General features: G+C 40.5%; 1 protein-coding gene across 3 annotated transcripts; it reads right to left on the bottom strand.

Annotated features, from left to right (window-relative positions):
• Positions 1-6,541: 6,541 nt before the first annotated feature.
• On the bottom strand, positions 6,542-20,304 carry LOC120741621 (butyrophilin-like protein 2). Of its 3 annotated transcripts, XM_040044593.1 has the most exons (8): positions 20,069-20,302; positions 18,380-18,724; positions 14,143-14,475; positions 13,958-14,065; positions 12,947-13,279; positions 9,621-9,953; positions 7,151-7,471; positions 6,542-7,060 (listed from the first exon to the last, which is right to left on the bottom strand). In XM_040044593.1, the coding sequence occupies exons 1-8, from the start codon at positions 20,100-20,102 to the stop codon at positions 7,047-7,049; spliced, it is 1,821 nt and encodes a 606-aa protein (XP_039900527.1). In that variant the 5' UTR covers positions 20,103-20,302; the 3' UTR covers positions 6,542-7,046. The 3 variants fall into 3 exon arrangements, with proteins under 3 accessions (XP_039900527.1, XP_039900528.1, XP_039900529.1); XM_040044594.1 differs by lacking the exon at positions 13,958-14,065 and having other exon boundaries at positions 20,069-20,301; XM_040044595.1 differs by lacking the exons at positions 6,542-7,060; positions 7,151-7,471 and adding an exon at positions 8,041-8,524 and having other exon boundaries at positions 20,069-20,304.
• Positions 20,305-27,929: the final 7,625 nt, after the last annotated feature.

Raw genomic sequence — 27,929 nt, 5'->3', positions numbered from 1 at the left:
GTGCTTGACCGGCGTATACGACAGCGTGTACCAGTTCCCACGAATATCCAACAACCTCGCACAGCCATTGAAGTGGAGTGGACCAACATTCCACAGGCCACAATTGACAATCTGATAGACTCCATGCGACGATGTGTTGCACTGCATGAGGCAAATGGTGGTCACACCAGATACTGACCGGTTCTGGGTCCCCAGACCCCCAATAGCGCAAAAAACTGCACATTCCAGGGTGGCCTTTTGTTGTGGGCAGTCTGAGGTACACCTGTGCACTACTCATGATGTCAGATCAGCATCCTGATGTGGCACACCTGTGAGGTGGGATGGATTATCTCAATATGGCAGATGTGCCCACTGTGCGTGTCAGGCTACATTTCACTGTGTGTTATACTTGTATAACTATGCATGTGACAAATAAAGAACCTTGAACCTTGAACAATATGAGATCTGGACATTAGGAGGACAGGAGCTAAATTCTTGCATGCTACTACTAGTTTTATGGGGAAAAAAATTTAATGCATGTGGGCTGTACGCATGTCCAAAACAAGTAATAACCTAATGTGAGCAGATGTATTTATGACCTGATTAACAAAACATCTTGTTAATTTATTCTGTAGGTTAAACTTACTTTAAAAAAGGAAACATCAAACCTAAATCTAATCATAGTTTACAGTGAACACTGAAGAAAATTAAACAAGTATATAACAGTGCATCAATGTTAATTATTACATTGTTTAATTTACCAGTCCTTTGGTTTACATTCTAGTGTCAAATTATTTTTGCACTGTCAATGTTTTTTCATAATGCTCGTTTGAAATGTGCTTTAACTTGGGAAAACTCTCCTCTCGCATTTTTTACCTTCTGGCAAGAGCTCTCCTCACAACAGTACAGTTGACATTTCCTGACAGTAGTTAGTTTTATGAAATTCTTAGTCACAAAATTAAAAACTTTATTTTTATTTAACTTTCATGCTGGATTGAATGAAGCCCAGCTGAAAACTCCCAGCAGCTCAAACTGAATGTGTCACATTATCAGAGGATACTCATTCATTCAATGCTGATGTAGAAAATGTACAAAACTCTGGCTGATTGGGACCCACACCCAGTTTCACACCTTGGCTCAGGCGATTAGAGGATCATCAGGGGGTCCTTTTGTCCCTCTGTGGGGGGAAACTCCCACTAGGTTTATATCTGGGACTCTCCACCATTTGACCTTAGAACTGAAGAAGCTTCTCGGATGAGAGGTGAAACGTCTTCAAGTAACTTAAAGAAGTCCAGACGCTTTTCTTTCCAAGCTCCTTTGACTACGATGACCTGGATGACTGAGAACCTTCACAGACACAATGTACAAATGTTTTCACGCTTTGTCATAATTTGCTAAACCTTTCACTCTACTAGAATTAGAGGTGATAGGTCACAGATTAGAACACTAATCAGTTACATTTGTAGGCTGTTCATCTGCATGAGTATTTATTCAATCACATCAAGGACTACCTCCCCCCACCAGTTTGCATACCGCACAAACAGGTCCACAGAAGACGCCATCTCCATAGCCCCCCACTATGTGCTGAGTCACTTAGAACAGCATCAGAGCTACGTCGGAATACTCTTTGTGGACTACAGCTCAGCCTTTAATAGAGGCATCCCGGACATCCTCTTCACCAAACTGGTCACTCAGCAGAGCAGCAAACATCATCAAGGACAGTTCCCACCCTGGTTTCAACATGTTCAGCCTGCTTCCCATTTCCTCTATGAACCACCACTGTACAATACCAAATTCTATGTGAAATAACCCAACTGTATATACATAATACTATTTATTTATTACTGTGAAATGACGTGAGCATGCTCAGAGCCTGAAGGAGAACAGGTTAAAAATGAATTTAGGCTATGTGAGTGTTGAATTTCCTTTGAAGTACACCTCTCTGAACGTTCTCACAGTCGTGCCAGTTGTAGATCCATCACTCAAATTTCCTGTGGACTGCAGGGAAACGCCACACATCAACACCTACCTGCTGTCTGCTGCTAAAATAGTTCTTGTACAGTTTTCTTTAACCAGTTTGTACATTTGTTTATTTGCAAATTTTAATAGTGTTTCTATAGACACTAACAAGAAGAAGGTACTTAGCTTTGTTGCTGTTGGCAAAATGATTGTTCAGTGTTTCAGGAAAACAGGATTAAAAATTACATTCATGTTTTATGTAATGAGTCATAACAATTATTCAGGCCACAAAAATTCACAGAGCCTACATGGTGTAACCTTCTCCTATCAAATGCTGATTTTTGGTAGTTTTTGATGAAAAATCCTAGTCAATTTAGTAAAAAAAAAAAAAAAAAAAAAAGGCTAGGATATGTAAGTAAAGAGTCCCAGCATTTTGTTTGTTTCTCTCAGATGCCACCACACATTAAACACTGAGGCACCAACAGAAGCAGAAATGCCACTGACGATGTCAGACACTTAGTGTGTTGAGTGCCACAGGGTTCTGTGCTAGGACCAATTCAGTTTGAATTGTACACGCTTCCTTTAGGGTTCTGTCATCCTTTCCTCTGTGGTCTGAGCTGTGTTTGTGTTTCCAGGTAATCAGCGATCCACCTGTTCCACAAAGGCTCCACCAACAACGACACCAACGACTCCTTGGAGTCAACATCACCGAGGACTTCTCCTGGACCCTTCACACAGACACTGCTATCAGGAAAGCTCGCCAGCGGCTTTACTTCCTGAGGAGGCTGAGGAAGTTTAGCATGAACGCCAACATCACCTCAAATTTTTACAGGTGTGCGATCGAGAGCTTGCTGACGAGCTGCATCACAGTTTGGTACGGAAGCTACTCTGCCAGCAGCCGTAAATCACTGCAGAGGGTGGTGAAGGCAGCAGAGCACATCACTGGCACGAGGCTTCCTGCCATTCAGGACATTTATCTCCAGCGATGCCTCCGTAAAGCACACAGCATCATCAAGGACCACAGCCACCCAGCACATCAGCTGTTCTCCTTGCTACCATCTGGCAGACGTTACAGGAGTCTGTCTGCTCGGACTACAAGACTCAAAAACAGTTTTTACCACCAAGCCATACGACACCTCAACCACAACACTTAAACACACACAACACAGCACTCAGAAGCTACCCTGCAGCTTCACAAGTTCTCTGTTTAATCTGCACCGATCACTCCACTTTATTGTCATTGATATTTATATTTAAAAGTGCAATACTGTAATTTTCTGCTGCTCATTCCTGTGCAATATCCCATCTGCCCTCCTGTCATATTTCTTTTCAAGATTTTCTTATTTAATCACTAGTGTACATATATTTATATTTATAGATACATATATATTCAGTCATCTTTTCTCTTTTACCACGTCTCTAATATTTTGCTCTTTACTATTTTTCTGTTTTTTTATTACTTTATTTTATTATATTTTCTCCTACTGTATCATGCTGCTGAGTGACTGCTGCTCGTCAAACACATTTCATTGCAATGTTGACCCTGTGCTAACTTGCATATGACAAATAAAACTGAAAACTGAACAGGAAGTGAGCTCATACCTGCTTGACCCTACCATTTCCATGGAAATAGCCTTAAAACTGTTACTGCAAGGTGATTGGAGGCTTTTAGATGGCATCACATAACAAGAAAAGAGAAGCAGAGTCTGACAGCAGAGCTCACTGCTGGTTGCAGACAGCAAGTGACACTTTACAAGATAATTTTCTTTAAAAAAATAAAGCAAATGAAGCTGAATCTTTCAGTTAATTAAATTATTTAAAAACAGTCTTGAATTGGTCTAATTAAATTAAAATGTCTTAAATCAAACCTTCAGAAACACGAGAAGTCAGATCTCTCTTTCTTGCTGTCTGCTAGATGGCAGTCAGACAGAGACGGTTTCATTGTTAGTGACATTAAAAAGTCTTAAATCTAATTTCAGAACATGTAGGATCGCTTTTATCCTCAAACACATCCACCACAGAAGAAGAAAAACACTGGATCAGATTAACGGTTAGCCAGTTGTTTTTATTTGGACTTTTTCCACAGGGACAGTGCACATTCATGAACAATGGAGGAGCTTAAGATTGCTACCAGTAGAAATCCGATAGTGTTTTTTATAATCAATGAAACTGTTTTTATTTTTAATATCTTACTGCATTTTGTATACGTTCATGCACAAGTTTTAAAAAACAAAACACTAAAGCTATTCTGTTATACCTGTATGCAAAAAATACACTGCACCCACAATATTTTACAATTCAGCAATATTGATCAATCTAATAAACTTAAACCTGCACCATCCTCCATATTCTGGTATTCTAAACAGTACTTAGCAGAAATATTAAGCAACCTAAATAACAGGGTTGCCATCTCCCAGCAAAAAAAAAAAAAAAATAGGGAACAGCCCCTCTGCCTCATGATGCTTAATCGACGTAATTGACTTTAATTTAATGCATGTGTAAAACAAATACAAAGAAATCATTTTTTCTACAATAATTAAATAGATTCAACATCTTTCATTAACAGAATTGCAGACTGCACAGATGGTATCTTCCCAAAGGAAAAAAGTACTATAGCTTACTAGGGTATATTAGACTTAATAGTTACTATATACAATAATGGACTTCTATACATGTTACAGCAAATACAAACTTTGGTTGTAAGGTTCAGATAATTATTTATTAAAGCTAGAGATTTTAAATGAGAATAAGAAAGAGAAGTGTTTCTTTGTGCCCCCCTTTCCCTGTTAATGCCATACCTGGCCCTCTGGCATAACTTTGCTAGACCCGCCCCTGAAAAGTTGCCAGCTGTCACCAGTGTTGGGGAGTAACTGAATACATGCACCAGCGTTACGTATTTAAAACACAAAATATGAGTAACTGTATTCAGTTACAGTTACCGTTTAAAAGGTGTTATTCAGAATACAGTTACTTTGTTGATTACACGGCGGTCTTTTCCTGTTTCATATTTTAGGCTGTGCCCTCTATTGGTAATTCAACGCCGGTGGAAACCCAAACAAAACACGCATTAGGAGGCTCTAATACCCGTGTCTCAATCTCACGGCCCATATCACCTCCACTTGCGGCCCGCATAATAACGTGAAGAAATATTTTTAAAAAGTATTATTCAAAAATGATTTAATATGAAGGCAATAGGCAGAGAGTTACAGGCATAGCATGTATGAAGCATGTAAATATAATAATAACCACTGCAGCCAAGAAGAGAACCTGACGAGCCCAGTTGTAAGTAAGCTATTAAGACTCGACTGTACACCGTGTTCGTGTTTTCCTCTGAAACAATAAGTTCAGTTGGAGCAGCCTTTCAACGCCTCTCTCTGTCTCTCGCAAGAAAAGTTGACCCAGACAACAAAGTAAAGCTAGTTTTCAGCTACGAGCCCGACACAGAGCCCGACGCATTAGCCAGAGGTCCCTTTACTACGGTTCGGAGCCGCGGACCTGTTTTATATACACGGGAATAGTTTTCTACACGAGATCGCTGCAAAAAGTGCAGCCTTACCTAATGTCCACCTACTGTTACTCATTTATATTAAGATTTAAACATCTAGTTGGTGTTGGTATGGCGAGTGACCTTCAGTTATAGTAATAAATGACACAGCAATAGTACATTCATGTAGTTGTAAAAAGCATGACAATATATTAAGTAATTAAGTATTCAGAATATGTTACTCTCATTGAGTAAAGTAACGGAATATATTACAAAATACATTTGGGGACACGCTAATGTCCAAAATACAATGGAGCTGCTGTTAGTGGGACAGGACTTTATTCAGTCTCTTTGACATGATGAAAAATGAAATGAATGGATGGATTCCCAAAGGAAAAAAGTACTATAGCTTATTAGGGTATATATAAGACTTAATAGTTACTATATACAATAATGGACTTCTATACATTTAATCAGATGATCACTTTGGTTGTAAGATTCAGATAATTATTTAACAACAGCCAGACATCTTAAATGAGAATAAGAAAGAAATTTCTTTGTGCCCCCCTCTCCCTGTTAATGCCCTACCTGCCCCCCTGGCAAAACTTTCCTAGATCCGCCCCTGCACAGTTACCAGCTGTCAGCTACTTAGAAAAGGATCCTGGTGTTATTTGTCTCTCAGAAACAGTTCATAACTTCAACTCATTCATGTCACCTAAAAGGTAAACCTGTTTCCCCATCACAGCTCTGATGGTTCAGTAAGGACATCTCCTGGTTTCATCTTCATGTTTCCCTCTCACCAGATATCCAAACCGACATCATGACCAGCAGGTTTACAGCTGTGGCTCCAGCAAACATCAGCTGATACTAGAAAGTAATATTGAGTAAATTCTAGCAACAGTTTATCAAGCTTAAACGTGCTGTAGTTTATCCGCTGGTTTCCTCCTTCTGGGGCAAAGTGGGCGATAAACAAACAAGAGAGAAAAGCCGATCAGCTGATCATTGATCAGTTTCATGATTGAAGTAGCAACAGGAGAGGGAGGGGGAGAGAATGAGAGAAGAAGAGACAGCTGTGCAGCGTAAAGACACGGAATACCTCCAGCTTTGTGCCTTTTTTTCCATTCTAGCTGAAGTACGGGACAAATCATGTTCCTTTTTACCTCATTATGGAACTTTAAAGTTCGACCTCCTCGGCTGTAATTGGTCCAGCCCAGAATCCAGAAGTCCAACTTTTTGTGCAATGGTTAGCATCTTCCTCTGCCTTTTGGGTGCTACCGCAGGTGCCTTTGATGTCGACATTGCTGTGTTTGTTGTCTTCTGCTAGCCAAGATTTATGTATATTTGAGAAGCATTTTGTACTGGACAGGAGACACGGCACAAGATTGATTGAGCATGCATCAAGACATTGATTGACAATGGTCTGCAGCCAATCAGGACGCAGAACACAATGCACTGTACAAAACAAAGAAAAAAAAGCATGCAAAATTGCACCCCAAAAAATCAGCGAAACAGTGAGGCTGCGAAAAGTTAACCCCGTTATAGCGAGGGACCACTGTATAAAGGTTTTGCACATGATGTCAGGCCTAAGCTGACCGAGGAGTCGGATCAATGCAGCTGTTTCTGTTCATATTGTTTGACCTGCAGAGGAGACAAAAGACAGTCAGACACACGAACGATTGCCTGCCCCCCCATCCACACACACGTGCAAACAAACACAAACCAACAAACCTTTGACTTTGAGCAGCACAGTTTTCGCTCTCCAGATCTTCCCATACACTATACATTTGTATTCTCCACTGTCACTCTCTTTGGGGGTTTTCAGGGTCAGACTGAGGTCTCCAGTTCTCAGCAGGTCTTCATTCATTTTCGTTCGGTCTCTGTAATCCTGGTCCTGTTCTCCAGGCTGGTCAGAGCCGTTCTTATATACATGGATCGTCTTTTTTGGGTTATAGTGTACCCACTCCACTTCAGCATCTCCAGGCAGGTTCTGTGATGTTTTGAAGGGCAGCTGGACAGACTCCGCCCCCTCCTCCACCTCCACCTGACAGACTGAGAGGACAACAAACACAACATGAGCTGTACAAAGTGTGATTGGTGATCACAGAGCAGCATCATGTGACTCTTGTTCTGCACTAAATGAAGCGATGGAGTGGCGCCTCCTTCAGGCAGAGAAACAGCTCATGGAGAGAAATAATTCCATCCATCCATCCTCTTCTGCTTATCTGGGGCCAGGTCGCAGGGGCAGCAGTCTATGCAACAAAGCCCACACCTCCCTCTCCAGCCACCTCCTACAGCTTTTCCAGGGAAACAGCAAGGCGTTCCCAGGCCAGGTGAGAGATATGATCTCATTAGCATGTCCTGGGTCTACTCCAGGGCCTCCTTCCAGTGGAACATGCCTGGAACAACTCAAATGTCTTGATGCATGCTCAATCATCCAGGTAAGTAAATTCCAAATTCTGTTCATCTGGACATAGTGTTTTCAGTGGGGAAAACGTTTCATCATCATCCAAGTGACTTCTTCAGTCTCAGCTGACTGCAGGTTTCCCCAATCTTATAAACAATACATTTGCATTCTAAGGAGCTTGGCCCATCTTCAAGAAACTTAAAGGAGTCCAGACACTTTTCTTTCCAAGCTCCTTAGACTACAATGACCTGGATGACTGAGAACAGTACAGTACATTTGCATAATGACTGAAACTAGCACCACTGAATGAACAAGGGGCTGGGAGGTCAGGTTGTTTATTTGCAAGTTGTCATGACCATTGATCAAAGCTCACTGATCAAAGACCACTGATCAATGGCCATGAGTACCATTCACAGAGAGTTGAGGAATGTCTGCAATCACAGCATTGTAAGATGGTCACAGATGTACCCTCCTCGATTCAGAGATGGTCTTTCCCTTTTCATGTAAATGGCCTCCTTGACTTCGCCCTATTAGCACCTCGTCCTTTACTCTCGCGCTGCTCCGTGTGGCAAATCGAGCGCACCTCTCTGCATTTCAAACACGCGTCACAACAATTAAGAGCACCCGAGGCAAGCTCGGAAAGCCAAGCAGAAGTTATTTGTAGAGATGAGAGGATAATGGCTGCTGAAGAAAGAATGCTGTTGGTTGAAAAGAGAAGTAAAACAACTTCAGTGGTTGGAAACATTATGGGTTGGCAGAGTCAGACGTGGATTAAGTAGACATAGTGTGTAAACTTTGCTACGGTGTCGTGGCTGCACCATGGAGCAACACTACAAATTGACATACCTCAATGTCAGTTTGATGCAATTGTGCATTGTGTGGCTACACAGCTTGCCTTGATGTTTGGTTATTTGTATGCATAAATATTATGCAGTATTTTGAAGTTCACTAAACATAGATGTTTACATTTTTCATTTATTTTTTATATTGCAAACATTTGCACTGTTATCAGTATTTGCACACTATTTTATATGATTTTTTGACAATCTTTAAAGCCATTATTCAACACATTGTTATTGTTAAATAAATATCGTCAAATAATCAAGATCTCAATTTCAGTGAAAAAAATCGTGATTATCATTTTTGCCATAATCGAGCAGCCCTACCTTGAGGCGACTGTTGTTGTGATTTGGCACTATATAAATAAAATTGTATTGAATTTTCATTTACAGCTGTAAAGTACCTCTACATGATGCTGTGGGTGGTGTCAAACTTACTGCAGCAAGTGTGGCTCTGTTTATTGTCAGTGAGTCAAATTGCCAATTTAAATAGTATTTTATCTGTATTAACTTAGAATCCATGGACACATCATTTTCACTCTTATTATCTTTCACTTCACAATAAAAGCCTCATATTTATGGCTGCTACACCCTGACATTTGACAACACCCAAATGACTGGATCATGGTAAATGGTAAACTGGTTCTCATATAGTGCTGACAATCACATGCATTCATACTCTGATAGACAAAACTAACAAAACTACTGATTTGATCCAAACTCAATCACACCAGAGGCTTTTATTTTGAAGTTAGGATAGTTAAAACTTCATTTTTAATCGTCTTCTTAGTCTGTTCATTTAAATGGACAGTTGCTCCACCTGACATTTTTGGCTTTTACATCAAAACATTAAAGATTTTATATCATTTGAATAAACTAAAAATAGATTAAAAAGCTTTTAGAAAATAAACTCCTACATGACCTCTGACCTTCAACCTGTATCTACAGCACTGACCTCTGACTTTCAGCTTCACTTGCTTCTTCAGGAGGATGTTTCCCTCCACGCTGTAGACGGTGCAGGTGTAGATGGAGTAGTCTTCCTCTGTGGGGTATTTCAGGGTCAGACTGAGGTCTCCAGTTCTCAGCAGGTCTTCATTCATCTTCGTTCGCTCTTTGTAATCCTGGTGCTGTTCTTCAGGCTGGTCAGAGCCGTTCTCATATACGTGGACCTTCCTGTTGCCTCGTTCCTTCCACTCTACTTTAGCAACTTCAAGCAGATGAAGTGTGGTTTTGCAGGGCAGCTCGACATATTCAACCTCAGAGTGCTCTGGCTTCACCTCAGCGTAATCTGTGGGACAACATAGGAGAAAACAAGGTTGGATGGAGACATTTGTGTTGACTGCTGCACGCTGCTTCACTGGTAATGCATTGTACCTCATTCAGACCCATTGTTAGCAGCATAAACTCAGCCACTTACAACATTTTGAAACACCTTGCATCCTTGCACCTCACATCACATCAAGAACTCCACCGACTTCACCGACAAGGTCCAGAAACTTACCCTGGATCCAGATGAAACCATGGTGTCCTTTGATGTAATCTCTCTCTTCACATGCATACCCACCACGGAGGCCGTGGAGACTGTCAGAAAACGCCTACAAGAAGACAGAACCAACTTCACCCCTGATCAGATTTGCACGCTGTTAGACCTCTGCCTCACCACCACATATTTCAAACGCAACAAAGGTTTCTACAGGCGAAAACATGGCTGTGCCATGTAGCCAACCTTTACATGGAGGAAGTGGAAAGAAAGGCTCTTGGCTCTTTCAAGGGGAGAGTACCCAGCCACTGGTACAGATACGTAGAGACAACTGAGTCAAAATCAAAACACAAGAAGTGGAATCCTTCACAGTAGAGCAGGGCGATATGACCAAAAATATTTATCACGATATACATTTGAAAATTTGCCATAACGATATAACTGATGATATAATTGACACTAGACAAAATACAACTCCACAACTTTATTAGTGCAAAAAAAAAACCCATCAATGTATTTTCACTTAAACAAGCAGCAGTTTTTTATGTGAATTAAAGTTATATAAAAATGTAACAGTGCAAATTCCTCGCTGACAGTTTAACCAAAAGGCATTTCCAGTGGAAATTGCCAACACATCCTCAGCATAACCATGTATCCACAAAACTTAAAAAGATGTTATACAAACAATATGGTAATATTATGTTGAAGCGCAGTATGTATCACTCTGCGAGGCTCCTGCCTATGATAGCCGTAATGCTCCGACATTCCATCAAGCAGTGCGGGTTTGTAGCTTAGCAAAGTCACACTAAAACATTTGACAGATTTTCGAGCGCCGTGTACCACATAAAAGTTTTGAGGTGAGTAAACACAACCAGAGTTCATACATAAGGCACACGGGATTATAAGGGGCACTGTCGATTTTCAGAAAAAATCAAAGGATTGATTTTAAGTGTGCTGTATTTTCCAAACAACACGGTAATAACGACGACCCGCTAGCATGCTCTACCAAAAATAGTGCCTTGTTGTGTATCTGACGGATGAAAGCTAAACCAGTTCCACACCGCTGAAGTTGCAGCATTTTTACAAACCAATTCTGGTTCATCCGTTTCATTCAACGATCCGCTTTCGCTCTTCTCATTCTGCGTCGCTGCCATGTGCGTATGTAAACAAAGGCACCGCGCATGCACGTTTTACCCATATTCTATCGCCATATTTCATTTTCTTATCGTTGCCCAACATTACACCGGTATTACCGTGAACGTTTTGATATAGCCCAGCCCTACTTCACAGTGCACATAAATGCTGTGGATAAAAACATCTACAGCACTGACCAGGGAAGACACAAAGGATAGCTGTTTGCCTTTCCTGGACTGCGCTGTGTGCATTGAAGAGAATGTGAACCTGAGGGATTATTATATTATCTTATGCCACGTTATAGACCTAATTAAAGATTGTGAAATCATTATGTAGTTTTAGTTTGCATTATTTCTCCCGACTCAGAAGAAGGTGGTGACTATTATATTTATTAAACTGATTTGTATTACATTAGACTGCTGATTTATGGTGAATGAATGATATTGTTTTATGATGCATTATACTGCTGAGTTATAAGAAATACTGTTTTCAGAGAGTCATGGCCTTATTTGTCTGATTAGAAAAGAACAGAACATACTGCACAGGAAGCCAAGGTCATAAGCTCACTGAGAGAGAAAGAATGTGGATGTTTAGGTTTTATGACTAGGTGGGGGCCTCCTGAAGCTATAAGAATGTGAGAAATGCTCAGACACATCGAGATCAGGCGGATACCCTCCCGTAACAATGTGTAAGCTGTACAGTTTAGCGAGGAATGCCCAGACCTCTACATTGGAGAGACCAAACAGCCACTTCACAAACGTATGACACAACTGTGAGCAACCATCTTTGAACAGAGTTGGTGGTTTATGGGCCTTTGATGTGTGACTCATCACATAAACCAAGATGTGAGAAAGGGTGTAGCCCATTATCAGCCATTATTGGGTAAACCAATTGTTAGACCTTGCCCCACCATAAGATGACTTATTGAGGTAAAAATGACCCAGGATGTGAGTGGGCGTTAAGGCGTCTGGGGAGGGATCTCAAAACTGGATTATAGATGGCAGAGAGTTGGTGCCGTAAACCCCCGCCTCTGTTCAAAGATGGTCACTCACAGTGGACATAGATGGCTTCTTTCACTCCTCTTTCAAACCGTCTGTCCTCTCTGTCCAAAATGTGAACATTGGCATCCTCGAAAGAGTGTCCCCAGACACCCCAAGCCTGTACCTACCCCATCATCAACCATCAACCTCCATGTCAGTTATGAAGTGTATCACAACTCCATTTAAGTCTCCGTTTGTTACCTGCAGAGGTCTGAAACTTCACACAGCTTTGGATGATAACATGGAGAAAGGATGTGGAGATGTTCACACTTCTGCTAGAAATCATCTTCTAGTTATTGTGACTCAGATATGACTGATTATAGATGAGGACCAAAGAAGGTTTATACTGATATTTGAGCTGACTTAGCTTAGCCTGTGTTTTAGCCACATGCTAAACAAACACATGTTCAGAAACTAGAAGATGTTACCTTTCAGATGAAGTCTCACACATGAACTTTGCTCCTACAGTTCATCTGCTGAAGCTTTTACATTTGGCTGGAAATCAAATAAAAACCAGAACAGCCACAAACACCAGACATGCTAACACTGTAACATTATTGGATGGAGCCCACTGAGACTGAACCACCATCATGAGTCTGACCTCTGACCTGTATCTATAGCACTGACCTCTGAAGATGAGCACCACGTCTTTCTTCATCAGGATGTTTCCCTCCTTGCTGTAAACAGTGCAGGTGTAGGTGTTTGTGTCTTCATCTGTGGGGTGTTTCAGGGTCAGACTGAGGTCTCCAGGTTTCAGTAGGCTTCTCTTCATCTCTGTTCGGCCTCTGTAATCCTCATGCTGTTTATTAGACTGGTCAGAGCCGTTCTGATACACGTGGACCTTCCTGTCATACATAGAACCATCCTTCCACTCCACTATAGCGTCTTTGGGCAGGCAGTGTGTGGTTTTGCAGGGCAGCTGGACAGACTCAACCCCTGGATCCACCTCCACCTGGTAAGCTGAGAGGACAACAAAGCACAACATTATAACATGGTCACGTGACCTCCCTGTCCCTCCTTGTCTTCTAGTCTCAGTCAGATTGTGTCTCAGTTTGTTCCTGATGTGTTGCTGACTCTTCTTCTTTGGTAACTAGTCTGCAGCGTCCTGTAAAGTGCTGCAGACATGTTGGATGAAGAGCAGAAGAACAGACAGACTGAGCCTCCACAGTCGGCCATGTCTCACACACATCAGCACAGAAACCATGAAGATCTCATGTGTCTGAACATCTGAAGCTCTCCACCACATGACTGAGCACAACTCAAGGAGGAACATTTACTGAAGCTGCTGCAACATTTACTGTCAGCACATGTTTCCATGTCAGCTGCTGTTTACCACCACAGAAGAAGAACAGCTTGTCCACATGCAGCCTCTGTGTCAGATCAATGCAGTGAAGCACACACACTGTTTAGTAAAGTCATGTTGTGGAGCTGTTTCACTGATCAATGACTGAGTCTGAAGGAGGTTTTCTGACTTCTGGAACAAACCTGGAAGTTTCTCTTCAGCTCTCTGTATCAGCTGTTTGTAACTCTCAACTCTTTCAGCTTCTGGAACAAGTTTGTGTGAGCCACAGTCAAGGAGCCACCAGAGGACACCTGCTAACCATCGGCATTATGGGTAGTGTAGGAGGAGACACTCACCTGACATGAAATAGTGCCGGAAATAAAATAGAAGACCTCCAGAAACTACAAAAAGAACCAGGAGAACCAGGAGCACAAGAACAGCTTTCGCCCAGGATGGAAATTGTTCTGTACAGAAACATAAAAATATGACCTCTGACCTGTATCTACATCTCTGACCTTTGACCTGTGGCATCATTGCTGACCTTTGACCTGCAGCTCTACTTTCTGTCTCAGGATGTCTTTGTCCCTGTAGATGGTGCAGATGTATCCTCCACTGTCTCTCTGTGTGGGGTATTTCAGGGTCAGACTGAGGTCTCCAGTTCTCAGCAGGTCTTTGTTCATCTTTCCGCGGCCACAGTAAAGGTTGTCCAGCTGTTTCAGGTGATCACTGTTGTTTGAATGCACTTGGGTCACTGTGAGTTCTTGGTCAGAGTGAGTCCACTCCACACTGGTGTCCTCAGGCAGGTCAGGTTTTGTTTTGCAGGGCAGGATGACAGACTCTGAGCCTTCCTCCACCTTTACCTCCACCTGCTGGTCTGAAAGAGCAATAAACCACAATATCAACTGTAAAAGCAGCAGCAGTAATGCTAATGGTAACTGAAACACAGCTGAGTATCTACAATCCTGAGCTGAAGTGAAAAATACTGATACATCACAATTAACATTTTTGGAGTCAAGTCATTAACTATCTTGTTAGTATAAAAACAAGAATTCTGACATACTTCTATTTAAAAAAAGCATTGGGCAGTTTTGTGTTATTGCTGGCACTAGTGTTCCACCCAAAGCCTATGTGAGCTCTGGTTAAACCAGTCAGCCAGTACCTCCTTAAAAGCTGATCAGCTTGGTCAGCTTGCTTATGAGTGAATGTGTGATTGGCTCAATTGGATTTCTTTCTGTAGTATACTTTTTTTTTAAACCAACTGTTTGGTGTTTTGTAATGAACCTGATGAAGGCCACAAGCCAAAACTTATCGGTCAAAAAAGTTGTTCCCTAGTGCTTCAAGTGTCACTGAAGTCTTCACGTCACCGGATCTCTGTCCTTTTCCATGCACCTTGGGAGTAGGAGAAGTTGTCCCAGAACTTTTTTGAATATCAGATGTAAAACTTCAGTCAGCAACTGTAAATATATTTTATTGACTGTCATCCCATTCCTCATGTGCAAGACATGTGGAACAGCCTGAGCAGGAACAAATGGTTCTCAGGGTTGGACCAGGGCAAGGCATATTATCAGGGCTTCTTGGAAGAGAGTGGCAGATCAGTTACACAATTACACCCCTTGTTGATTCAGGAGGCTGTTCCGTGTACCCAGTGGCGAAAGTGATGAGGTGGGTCCAAGGGTCAACCGCACATCCAGCCATCGCCATGCCCCAATCCTGTGTTTTGGCACCACTGTAAAAGATGCACCACAGACCCGACCACATATTCACGCTTTTCAGCACGCCACCGGTCACGCTCTACCACAAGTTCCTTGCAGGTTTGATAGATGAAAGATCTCAGCCAAGTTTGGATGACAATTTGGTCCACAGCAAATTATTTGAGGACTATCTAATATGAGGGAGGTCATCAGCTGCTATCACATGGTGTGAAGCTGAGCTGTTTCAGGATAAGCACTAAAAACTTGCAAGACTGAGATGGTAGGAGACCTGAGGCAAATGCTGTTTCCTGACACACTACTGCCCTATACCCCTATACAGTGATTCCTCGCTATAATGCGGTTCACCTTTCACAGCCTTGCTGTTTCCCAGATTTTTTTGTGCAGTTCTGCATGCTTCCTTTTTTTTTTTTTTTTTTTTTACAGTGCATTGTGCATATCCACGAAACGCTGAACCGTCAAAGGCACCTGTGGTAGCACCCAAAACCAGAGGAAGAAACCATTGCACAAAAACTTGGACTTCTAAAGGAAGGTAAAGTTTTTTCGGACCATATGGCGCATTAACTCAATCTTTACTCAACTTATTCTTCTTGCTTCCTCTACTTCCATACCATTGATTCATTAATGTTGAATTCTCTCGCAGCTGCTCTAGTCCCATGTTCTGGACCTGAAAACAGGGTTTGATCTTTGGTTTCATTCTACAATACTTGTTTTTCTATGGAGGTTTGAACTTTGAGAGTGTTTCAACAAGAGAGACAATGTTCATGTCTGTCTGAGAAAAGTGTGTAGTGAGGGGTTTTGCAGCCTTAAAACATCTATCCATCCATCCATTCGCTTCCACTTATCCTTTTCAGGGTCGCGGGGGGCACTGGAGCCTATCCCAGCTGTCATAGGGCAAGAGGCGGAGTACACCCTGGACAGGTCGCCAGTCTGTCGCAGGGCCAACACACAGGGACAGACAACCATTCGCACTCACATTCATTCGCACATTCACACCTAGTGGCAATTTGGATTATCCAATTAACCTATCCCCACAAGCTACATGTCTTTGGACGGTGGGAGGAAGCCGGAGTACCCGGAGGGAACCCACGCAAACACGGGGAGAACATGCAAACTCCACACAGAAAGACCCCGGCCTGATGGTGGAATTGAACTCAGGACCTTCTTGCTGTGCGGCAACAGTGCTAACCACCGTGCCACCGTGCTGCCTATAATAATTTTAAAAAATACATTTGGCTACTTTGTGGATTTCACCTATTCTATTCTTAGAACAGAATTCACACAATAAACGAGGGACCACTGTATTCCAAATTTCTCACGCACAGCCAGGCCACTTTACAATCTGCTCCCTGCCCATCTTTTCCATCTTATAAATCTCTAAAGTTGCATCAGTCCAGCTCTATAATTTTGGTGGATCCTGTGTAAGCGATCTTTTGGTAAGTGCCTTTTTACTTGCAGCCACCAGGACACCAAGAAAGTATTCATCTATACCCTTTATTCTGAGGGTATGTATCCTAAAAATATGGATTTGAAATCAAAGGGTAAATATGTGTTAAAGATGTTTTGCATCACTTTATGAACTTCTCTCCAGTAGTTCATAATATTCTTGCAATCCCAAAATATATCGTAGTGCTATGCTGTGTCACAGCCACAGTTCCTCCAACATTCAAAGCCTCCATCATCATAGTGCGACTTTAGAGCTGAGGTGACAAAAAAAAGGAAACGGGCAAAACTTTCCCAGCAGAACTCCTTCCATACATGTGATTTTGTGCTTTTCCAATGAAAAGAGCAAATGTTTTGTCATTCTTCTTCTGTAATCACCAGACCTCCCTCTTTCTCCTGTCTGTCTTTTATGTACTTCATTGAATGATTCCTGAGATCATGAAGACTTTTGTATATTTGTGAGATTACACCTTCTTCATTTCTGATTTATAAGCATTTATAAACAGTTTGGACAAATGGCCTTGTTGCAGTGGTTACTTGGTTTTTAATGTTTTGAGTATAAAAGTTTCCTAACTGAAGATATCTATAGTGGTCTTGATTTTCTAAATGAAATGTTTGCTTTAAAGTTTGAAAACTCCTAATTTCATCTTCCTTTATAATGCCACATATCGATGTGATTCCTAGTGTTTAAAACTAGAGTCTATTTGATTTGGGTACATTTCTAATCATATGCACACCATTTCAATACTTTATATGCTTCTCCAGCTTATTTTCTTTTATCACCCTTTTCCAAACCCCAAGTGTGACTTTTGCCCAAGGATTTTTTTATTTTAACAATGAACTCCTGAAGATTTTAATCTGCCGGACTGCCTGTGTATTCATATGGTGATTGTTTTGCATTCAATTACCTTCCACACTGTTACATATGATGGATCAGACAAGTGCAACACTGCCCTAAGCATTGCTGAAATATAATATTTTTTTTTAATTTGGTAAGCCACCATTCTCTTTAGGCAGTTGTAATGTTTTGTATCATATTCTGGGTCGTTCTCCTCATTTTATCCCATTCAATAAACTCTGTTGATTAATCTGGAGTGGGAGGGTCTGAAACAGATATAAAAATCTTGGTAAAACATTGATTTTGATGGTTTCTATTCCAGTGCTTCTGCTCAGACATGGGATATGATTCCATTTTGTCAGATTCTCTTTGACTCTTTGATATAAACGGTCAAATAGTCTTTTTTGTATCTTTAGTAAGTGTTACCCCCAGGTATTTAATTGAATCTGTGCTCCATTTCAATATGTGTGCTTGTTTAAGCTTTTCAGGTGGACTATAACTATTGGGAATGACTTCAGTTTTACTTAGATTCAATTTATATCCTTTCATTGGGCCAATGTTTTTAAGACAGTTCATTACCTCCAACAGGGACAGCCTGCAGGGTGCAGCCACGCTGAAAAGTACTGTTATAAGCATAAACATCTCTGTTCTGCTGTTTCCACTGAGGTTAGTGCTGAGCTACATGTTGCTGCTTGTTTCTTCAGGTAAGTTACAACAATTAAGGAAATGTTCTCCTCAGTTTGACCTCTGACCTTTGCCTACAGCAGATGTTGAGGTTTATTGCTGACCTTTGACCTGCAGCTGTATATCTGTGAGTCTCAGTTCTTCTCGTCCATCACTGATGGAGCAGGTGTAGTTGCTGCTGTCAGTCTTTGTTGGTGTTCTCAGAGTGAGACTGAAGTTTCCAGAGTTCAGAGCATCAGGATTCATTGATGTGCGCCCACTGTAACGCTGGTTTTGTCCTCTAAGATCATCTTCATATCGTCGTAGGTGCACAGATTTAGGATTGAGATCAGAGCGAGTCCACATCACTGTGGGCTCCTCAGGAATAAAACTGTAGAACTGACAGGGCAGCAGGACAGATCTCTCTCCTGCGTACACCTCCACAACCACAGCCAGGGCATGCTGGGAAACTGAGGACACACAAACAAAAGCACAAATAAATTATATTCTCAATATATCTCTGAGTCCATGTTGCCCTGCACGTACCAGAAAAAAAAAGTAACCTGGGCAGCTAATGTAAGCCATTCAAAAAGAGAAAGTACAAACTAACAAATTAGAGTAAAAGACAACATGACGTGTCTCAGTAATGTGCTGGGCCTCCACACAACTGAGGATCAGCTTCAGTTTATTCATAGATTTTCTCTTTCTCTCCTGAAGGAAAGAAGATGTTATTATAATAACATGTTATTATTAACAAAGTCTGCCGACATGATGAGCCATGGCCAACACCTTTTATTCCCATGCATGAGAGATAGAGGGCCTTCAGCTGGTACGCAGTCTCTAAAGATGAACCTCTTTAAACAGAACAAAAGTATTCCACACTCTTAACCCCCTCCAAGGCAAAGAGTTTACAACTCCTTATTTCCTCTTACAGGGTCAACTAAATATTGCTTCCTGCTTCTCCCGCTTCCTGAGATAAGATCAACAGGCCCCACAATCTATTTAACCGCGTGTGCAATATAGTGTAAAACAGATGTATACACCCAAGTGGCACAAAAGCACTGTAACTAAAAAATGTGGCCAATACATAAAAGAAAAGAAATTTTCATCACAAACACAATTCTTCCAAAATATTTCCCCATTTGAAAACAAATTTACAAAGTGGAGCAAGTTGGAAAAAAGTTGCTGGTGCAAAAATGCGCAAATGAAATTAGAAAAGTCATAACTTGACTGACAGTGTGCCAATTTACAAACACAAACCACATTAAATTTAACAATTAAAGCAGCATAATGGGCCGCTCACTACAGATGCAGTGAGAGTTGTGTTTTCCTCTGATGATGTCCTTCAACCTGCTGGAGGACGTTCAGGAAGCTGTGCTGCTGTCCTGGTGCAGAACATGATGCTTCATGTAAATAGAGCAGGCTTTGTGGAAGACTTTACAGTGCCAGAGCTTTTCTACTGGCCTGAAAGGGGAAACAGTGATCAGGTGCAGAGATGGCAAACGCAGGGTGAAGCCCTTTGATTGGATGGTGAATCAAACACAGTTCTCAGTGTTTTTCACAGATGTAGATTCTTTCTGTGGGCTTGGTAGAGCTTAGCCACGATGCGCCCCTCCCATCGCTCCTGTTTCAGCTCCTGCAGCGTCTCCGGTGGTTTCCCAAAATAACAACAAGCTGCTACAGCCTCGATACAAACGTAATTTTCCCTACACGGTCCACGCACTCAGTCTTTCAGACACTCGACATTAAATCTCCGTGTCATGATGCTCTGAGTTCACCGCGGTAAAGTGAGCCGAGTTCAGATAGGTTCTTACCGTTGATGAGGAGCAGCAGCAGCAGCATATTCATCCTCCTTTACAGAGCACGAAGTCCCGTCAAATCCCCACACACTCCGTCTCCTCCTTCACCTGTCACGCTAACACCAGTTAGTAACCGTTACCGTTTAGTTACGCCATCCACGCCCGGGAAAAAAAATAACGCACCTACAGCGCCATGCACGGCTATTCATGGTGCGTTTAAGGGCACCTTGTGAATGCATTGATCTATGCTCCCCAAAGACATAATGTTGTTTAAAATACTGTTCTGGGTTACGGGATAAACATACTCGTGATCATGTTGTTGTTCTGTTTTAGGCAGTGTATTATATAATTCAGAGCTAAAATCTGTATTATTAGGAAGCTTCTAAAAGTCTAGTTTTTATCACCAAATTCCACAAGATTTCTTTATTTAACACATCACCAGAACGTTTTGTGAAAGCTTTTATGTTTTACAAAAACTTAAAGGTAAATACTAAATACTGATATTCCTGATAACACGCACAATAAAAACAGGTGACCAAAGAACAAAGCTCTTTAGAATAGAGCCTCTAAATGTGATTCTAGTACTGAAAATACTACATAATTATTATATTATTATTAAATATAGGCGTGGCTACTTCAAGGGCTATAATATAGGCAAACCTTGGGAGCATAGATTGCTGAATTTACGAGGTGAACTTAAAGGCACCATGAATGAACCATACATGACGGTGTGGGTGCGCATCCTTTGTGGCTTTGTTTAGTTTCGGTTTCACCGGAAGTGTGAGTCAGACGGTCAGTGATGCTGATGGTCTGTGTCAGCTGTTAACGTCTGTGGAGCTCACAGAAACATGAAGCTTCAGCTGCTCTGGCCTCCTCCCTGCTTCTGTTATCTACGCTCACCTGCCACTTCATTGGGTACACCTGTTCAACCTGTTGGTGCTGTGTCAGTGTTACTGATGGGGCTGTTTGTTACTGGGTCACATGGTCTCCCCGAATCTGGCACCACACAATAATATATTCTAAATGCTTTTTTAGTTGTTGCTGTTCTACATGACAAATTCTTAACAAACAATGCAAATAGCATATACAATCTGACAACTTCAAGTTCAAAAGTCACAGAAAATAAACAGAGACAGATGATTTTCTTTCATGATTGCTAGTTACAAAGTGAACATTTTGGACTTTATTATCATTGACAGCCAGCTTCACTCAATAATGCTTAGCTGATTCTGAAAACACTGATATACTCACATGGCTCACCTCCGTACCTGTGTGCTTTACTTGAATTTGAATCAGTAATAACAGACAGATAACTGGCTGATGATGATGCATGGAGATGATTTCATTGTCCCCCATGAAAGCCAGTGTATACAGTGTGAGGTGTTCTCCCGGATAGCAAATATTCATTGAAGCAAATTTAACTCAATATCAGGCAATTCTATTGAATCAACATTGAACTCTGTCTTTGATTTAACTGATTGTTTTACTGTTAGTATTGAAACAATGTTTCAGTCTGATATTGAATCATTTTTTGAACTCTGATGTTGATTTCCATCACTTTTGCACCCGTGGTTACTATTGAAACAACAATAAAATCATGATTAAAAATCAACAGTACTTAATAGGTATTTGTATCAATACTAAACCACTGCAAATAACCATTAATACTTAAACCTGCGAAAAAGAGAATTGTGTGCGATCCACAAACAGGATACCCTTTATCTGCTGGACATTATCTTACAATTTGTCATGTCCATAATAATACGCCTATAATATGAACCATCAGGCATTAATTAAAAAAAAACAATAGACATCTTTGTATAAATAACAAAATCATTTATTACATGAAAAAGTTTCTTTGTTACATGTGTTAGTTACAAGTCACTGTTTTTAGTTTACTCCAGGATTACTCCAGGATTTACTCCACCCATCCTATCTGGAGCGTAGCAGACATATTTCTGCACTGCTTGGGCGAAGGCAAACTCAGAAACAACCCCCACCTGCTGGGTCAGGCCATCCAGGACACAAACAAACAAAAAAGAAGAAAAGAAAGAGAGGGCCAATTAGAGCTTAAATATGAATAACCTCTTGTCAGTTGAGAAAGTCTCTAAACTACTAGGCCGATTAACATGAAAGTGACAAGACAGAAATCAGCAAACTGCTGCCTCATTTGTCACAGGACAAAAGAAGTAGAAGATCTGAAACTATCTACAGATTAACAGGAAAAAGTAGGTCTTTACTAGATTTTATTGTTCCTCTTTTTAAGAGCATGACTTTTGACACAGGAAATACCAGACACATCTAGTACTTCAACTGATCCCTTTATTGTTCACTAAAGGCTCATAAAACTACAATAAACAATAAAACTCACCAAAAATGCATCTGCAGAGCACCGTCTGTCTGCCTAAAAAACGGAATTATCGTGACGTGTGTTTTAAATGTGTATGAATATGTTCATGTGTTGACATCATGTAATTGATGAAAGAGACATAATGATTTTTTTCCTCAAAGCCCAATTTTCCAGAGATAAAATGAATAAACCAAACTATTGGCAGTGAAATGGATTGCTATTCCTATTTGTTTGATCTTCCAATGATAGCCTGCTGTTGTATATTCAAGCAGGACATACAGGAGAAGGCCAGTTTTAAGCAGTTTAACCGAACTGGACACTTTTTTAAGTTCTGGGTTACAAAAGTTACATAACCTTTTAGAGCTTACCATTGTTTTATTTGCCTCCGGTCATTGCAGTTTATCTGTATTGTCCAGCTCATCCATGTTGTGCAAAGGCTAATCTAGAGGCAAAACCCCAGCATCAACAGGTTCAGTGCTGCAGGATTAACGGAAGGTTTTGAACTCCTCATGGAGGTCCTGACTTCTCCAGTCAGCTCTGTAACCATGGTTATAAATGTTGGGAAGGCTGCATCTGTTGAAAAGAACAATAACACAAAGAATACGGGCTTGTGATTTACTGGATATGCATTGTGATGTGATGGCTTCACATTTTTCATTCATGTTTAAGTAGTTCAATCTGTTAAACCCATTTACAATTTAGCCTTTTCACATATAAATGAAATCCTATGTAAAGCACAACATTTTAGAACTTTCCTCAGACTCTCTGGAATCTAAAAAACAGCAAAGTAAGATGATATTTAACAGTATAAATTAGAGTTTTGAAGTTAAGATTACAATGACAATTCAGTAGGTATTGACAGGATATTATTGACAAGACATGACAAAGACATGCAAAGCGTAAAATGTGCAAATATAATATAATTTAGGTGTGTGTACAGAACTATGAGTGTAACTGAGTGTGCAAATAAGCATGTTGTTCCCAGGTTCAGTTTGTATTTGTAGATTTGTGGAAGATCTTGTTGTTTTTGAGCCTTTTGATGAGTAAGGGGGGGTTAGGATTAGGGGTTAAGGTGTAAGGTGTTTGTAAAGGTGTATCTTTCTATCAGTCCTTTTGTGGAAAGAGGGAGAACAGTGCATGTGAGCGGTGGAAAATGTCCTTCACTATGCTGTTCGCACGTCGGATGATATGTGTTGTAAAGACCCACCTTTTAGCACATCCTAGCACACCCACTCGCTTCACCAGATGCACCTTGTTTAATTCCCTCACCTTTGATTGGGTGTGGTGCTTGTCCTTAATTGCACTCACCTGTCACACGTTATACAGTATAAGGACTGCATTTAGTTTTGGCTCACTCTTTCTTCACTCCCACATGGGGCGGCAGCAGAACATTGGCAGTCCATGTGTGTCTTTCCTTCTTTCCTTTATTGATTTGAGAATGAACGGAGAACCCTGTGAATGATTAGATGACTGCTTATTCTCATTCTAAACGGATGAGCCCATGATGCTGATTACTTAAACCCTGAGCCTTCCTTCATAACAATGTGTCTGTCATTGGGAGATGGATGTGAGAAGGCTTCCAATGATCCTCTCTGCTGTTCTCACTATCCACTGCAGAGACTTCTTTTCAGTGAGGGTGCAGTTCCCGTACAAGATAGTGATGGAGCAGCAGAGGATGCTCTCAATGGTTCTCAATGATGTGAGGATAGGAAGAGGGAGACTGGCCTTCTTCAGTTTCCAAATTAAGTTAAGATGTTGTTGGGCTTTCTTCATGATAGTAGTGGTGTTCAGGTTCCACAGTTGTATAGCTGTGTAGGTTTGCAAAAGGAGCCGGTGTTCTGGGAATCTGTCCTTTCCTCACAAACCATCCTACCCTTTCTGCGCATACGCTGCATATGTGCGTAACACAAACCCCAAATTTACATCAGTTTTTTAAACCATTGCAAATATTTCTTATAGTTAGGGTTGGGTTTTGAATTAGGAGCAGGTGCACGGGCCATCCATGTGAATTCATGGATTTTTTTTTCACATTCTGTCTCTCACAGTTGAAGTGTACCTCTGGTGCAAATTACTGACCTCTGTCATCATTTTAAGTGGGGGAACTTGCACAATCGGTGGCTGACTAAATACTTTTTTGCCCCACTGTATGTGTTTTTTGTTCTAACTTTTATGACTTCCTTATCTTTTTCGTTTTGTTTGTTATTGGTTTATATATATATTTTTAAATTTTGTCAGGGACCCCCCTGGTTAGAATTAGGGTTTGTATTCATTCATCATTGTATTGTAGTCTTTGTTGTCACAAGTAGCTGTTAAATTATAATTTGGGTAGGATGATTTGCTAAAGCAGGACAGTTTCTGGTAGCTGGCCGGAGTGTCATGATGGTTGGTAGTAGTGGTGAAGGCTGTTTAGAAAAATGTTTCAAAAATTAAAAATTACATGTGAGAAAAGGTTAATTTTCTCACACAGAGATATACACACACACACACACACACACACACACACACACACACACACTCACTAAACATTACATTATTAATGTTTAAACTTTTTTTTGGAGGTTGCTCATCCTCAGAGTCTGTAATTATATAAGGGATTTGGTCTAAAAGTTAAACAAAAAAAACAAAACAAGCAAAAATGGTAATATTGAACTGCATGTGTTTTTGCTTATTTTGCCATAAGTCACAGTAACATACAACATCACACAAAAATGGCTAAAAACTAACAATAATTTGAAGACATGAGTATCTTACTTTTTATGTTTGGATTGTACTGATCCCGAATGAAAAAAAGAAAAAAGCACAATGTTAATAAAAAGAGGAAAAACATTATATTCAAGATAAGTTCCAGGTAGGAAACATATTCATCATTAAAGTCACAGAGGCAGAAAGTCATGTGGGCATTTCATGTGATCATTCAGTTTCAGGTATTCTTTCACGTGTGTATAAATTGAAGCAGGTGTGTACAATGAGTGTAACACACTCACTGTACACATTTGCAGAGGCAACTTTACGTTTCTGCATCATATCACACACATTTGTAAACATTTTGAGGCTGCATACAGCAGCCACACAGCCGACTGCAGGGCTAACAAAAGCACCCTTGTAGCTTTATAACAGAAAGACACGAATGTATGACATGAAAATGTTTTCTTTGTTCAGAGTTGGTATTGTCTTGGTAATTTTCTGTTCAAGCTAGTTTCAGAGATATCATGCATACTTTGACCCTTAAATAATTAATAACTAAATTCCTACCTGATACAGATCAGAGTGCAGTGCAGGACCTCCTACTGCCATCTCTGGTCAACTCTACTGAGCTTAAATGATCAAATGAAAAATCAACATCAATTCAATGTCCTCTAGCTATCTGGGCTGTGACTTTACAAAAGCATTTGATATGACAGAGCTCAGATTTCTGTGGAAATAGCTTACAAGATATGGTGGAATGACATTAGCTTGTACAGAGCTGGACCCTAAACTCTTTGTGTTGTACATAAATGATGCACAATGTGTCTAAATTGTTCAAATTCACTTTATTGGCTGATGACACTGCTTTAAAGTGCTATGTTGAAGTCTGAGAAAGCTTCTGAATGCAGTGGAAAAGGAACTGAAAGTTTTATAGAAATGGTTTGACATGAATACATTTTTACCAGTCAAAAGCAAAAAAAAAGTGAATCACATTTAGTAACAGGAAAACTTAAAGAGAAATCTGTCACAGTTCTGGGTCATTTGACCCAGCATTTTGAGTTTCTTATATTTTGGTTTGATTTCGTATTTTGGGCTATATTTTTGATCTCTTGTCGGGCTTTGGTGATGATGATTATTATTTAGTCTGCTTCAGTTTATTCTGGTTAAGGATTTAGTTCTTATGTTTTGTGTCTCGTGTTTAGTTCAGGTTTAGTTCAGCGTCAAGTCAGCGTCCTTGTGAATTATTTCTTGTTTCCAGTTTTATTGTGAAGGTCCGTGTCTCATGTGAGTATGCAGTTTTAGATGTGAGTGCAGAAATGACAGAGGACTCATTAAAATAATGGGTGACTACTGAGTGTAATGACAAAGATTTAAAACTGTGTTTTAGTATGTACATTTAAAATGTTTAACAGCTAATTACTGTACTTGTTGAATAATTGTTTCCGTTGGTTTCTGTTTTGTGAAATCTAGAACATGCTGCATGTAAGAATGGTAGGTGCTTCAAGCGACAACATATTTGGTCAATAATTCAGGGATTTTTTTTTCTTTTTTGTTGTTGCCCCTTCTAATTCTTTGGCCATTTATTCATTCATTATCTATTGTATTAGCTACCTGCTATAGTGACTCCTTGTGAATGAGGGATAAGCCTAACTTATTTACTCTTTGGCAAAACTCATTCGCCAGGAGGAACGGAGATAATTTGGCAGTTTTTACAGAAAACAAATAGATCAAGAAAGGAGAAGAAAATTCCTGAAAATCTGAATGAAACATCAGGATATGTCCAGGAACACACATGGATAAAATCCAAAAAGAAAATCAAGGAAAGAGAAACAGAAATAAATCCCTGGATGGCTTAAGATAAGAAAACCTTTATTAGTCCCATGCGTGGGAAATTTCACACTTGAATGAGCTCAACGATTTGAAAATTGAACAGGAAATGTCATTAAACTAATATTCAGGCTCTCTTCATAATTCATCATCCATGCATGTCACACTCCTCAAAGAGTCCAGGGAAATTCAGAAAAATGTTAAGGCTGAAAAAGCTGACCAAATAATACTTTACATGGATTTATGCAAATGAGTGCATGCGATGTGGGAGGGACGCTGCAACCAGGGAGAACAGAGCAAGTTTTTTTGTGTTGAGGATAAGTTCAACCTGATTACTCCTGTAAGAAGATTTGCAAGCTGTGGAATACATTTCTGTTATATCTTTTCACATCGCAGTCCCGTGGAAGTTTTTCTTCTTCAAACTAATGTAGGCTACACGAATGAAGCACGGGAAAACTGGTCTCAAGGTTATACAGATTCTCTTCTTAAATGAAACCCAAACAGGGTAACCTTAAATGCACCATGATTTTACTTTACAAGTTCATAAACATTTTTTCTTTCCACTTAACAACCAATTCTATCCCCAGGTCAAAAATACGTACCCGAAAAATACATGTTCAAAGCAACACAACGGTGGCCCAAAATCAGATTGTGAACTCCACTCTGTGGAGTGGAAATTCATAACGAACCACTTCATTTTATTTTGTAGATTAAAGCTGTTCTTCATATTTTGGGGCATCTGATGTCATCAGAGAAGACTGTGTTGAACAGCTTCGAATAATGAGCTTCAGAAAGCTTCATTTGACCATCACTTAATCATTTCCTTACGAACCATTAAATCAGGTACCGAAACAGTTAAGTTCTAAATAATTCTTCGACGTCACTGATCACGTGACTCTGGCCAAACAAATCACACTTTGAGACAGTGATTCTGAAGCATACGCGCGGAGCTTCAAGCTTTCAGCGGGCTAACATTAGCTTTTAGTGTTCGGGTGTGGAGTGGAGCTTGCTGTT

The sequence above is a fragment of the Simochromis diagramma genome, unplaced genomic scaffold (genome assembly GCF_900408965.1).
Source record: "Simochromis diagramma unplaced genomic scaffold, fSimDia1.1 OVJJ01000120.1, whole genome shotgun sequence".
NCBI lineage: Eukaryota > Metazoa > Chordata > Actinopteri > Cichliformes > Cichlidae > Simochromis > Simochromis diagramma.
This window is presented reverse-complemented; position numbering and strand designations above follow the sequence as displayed.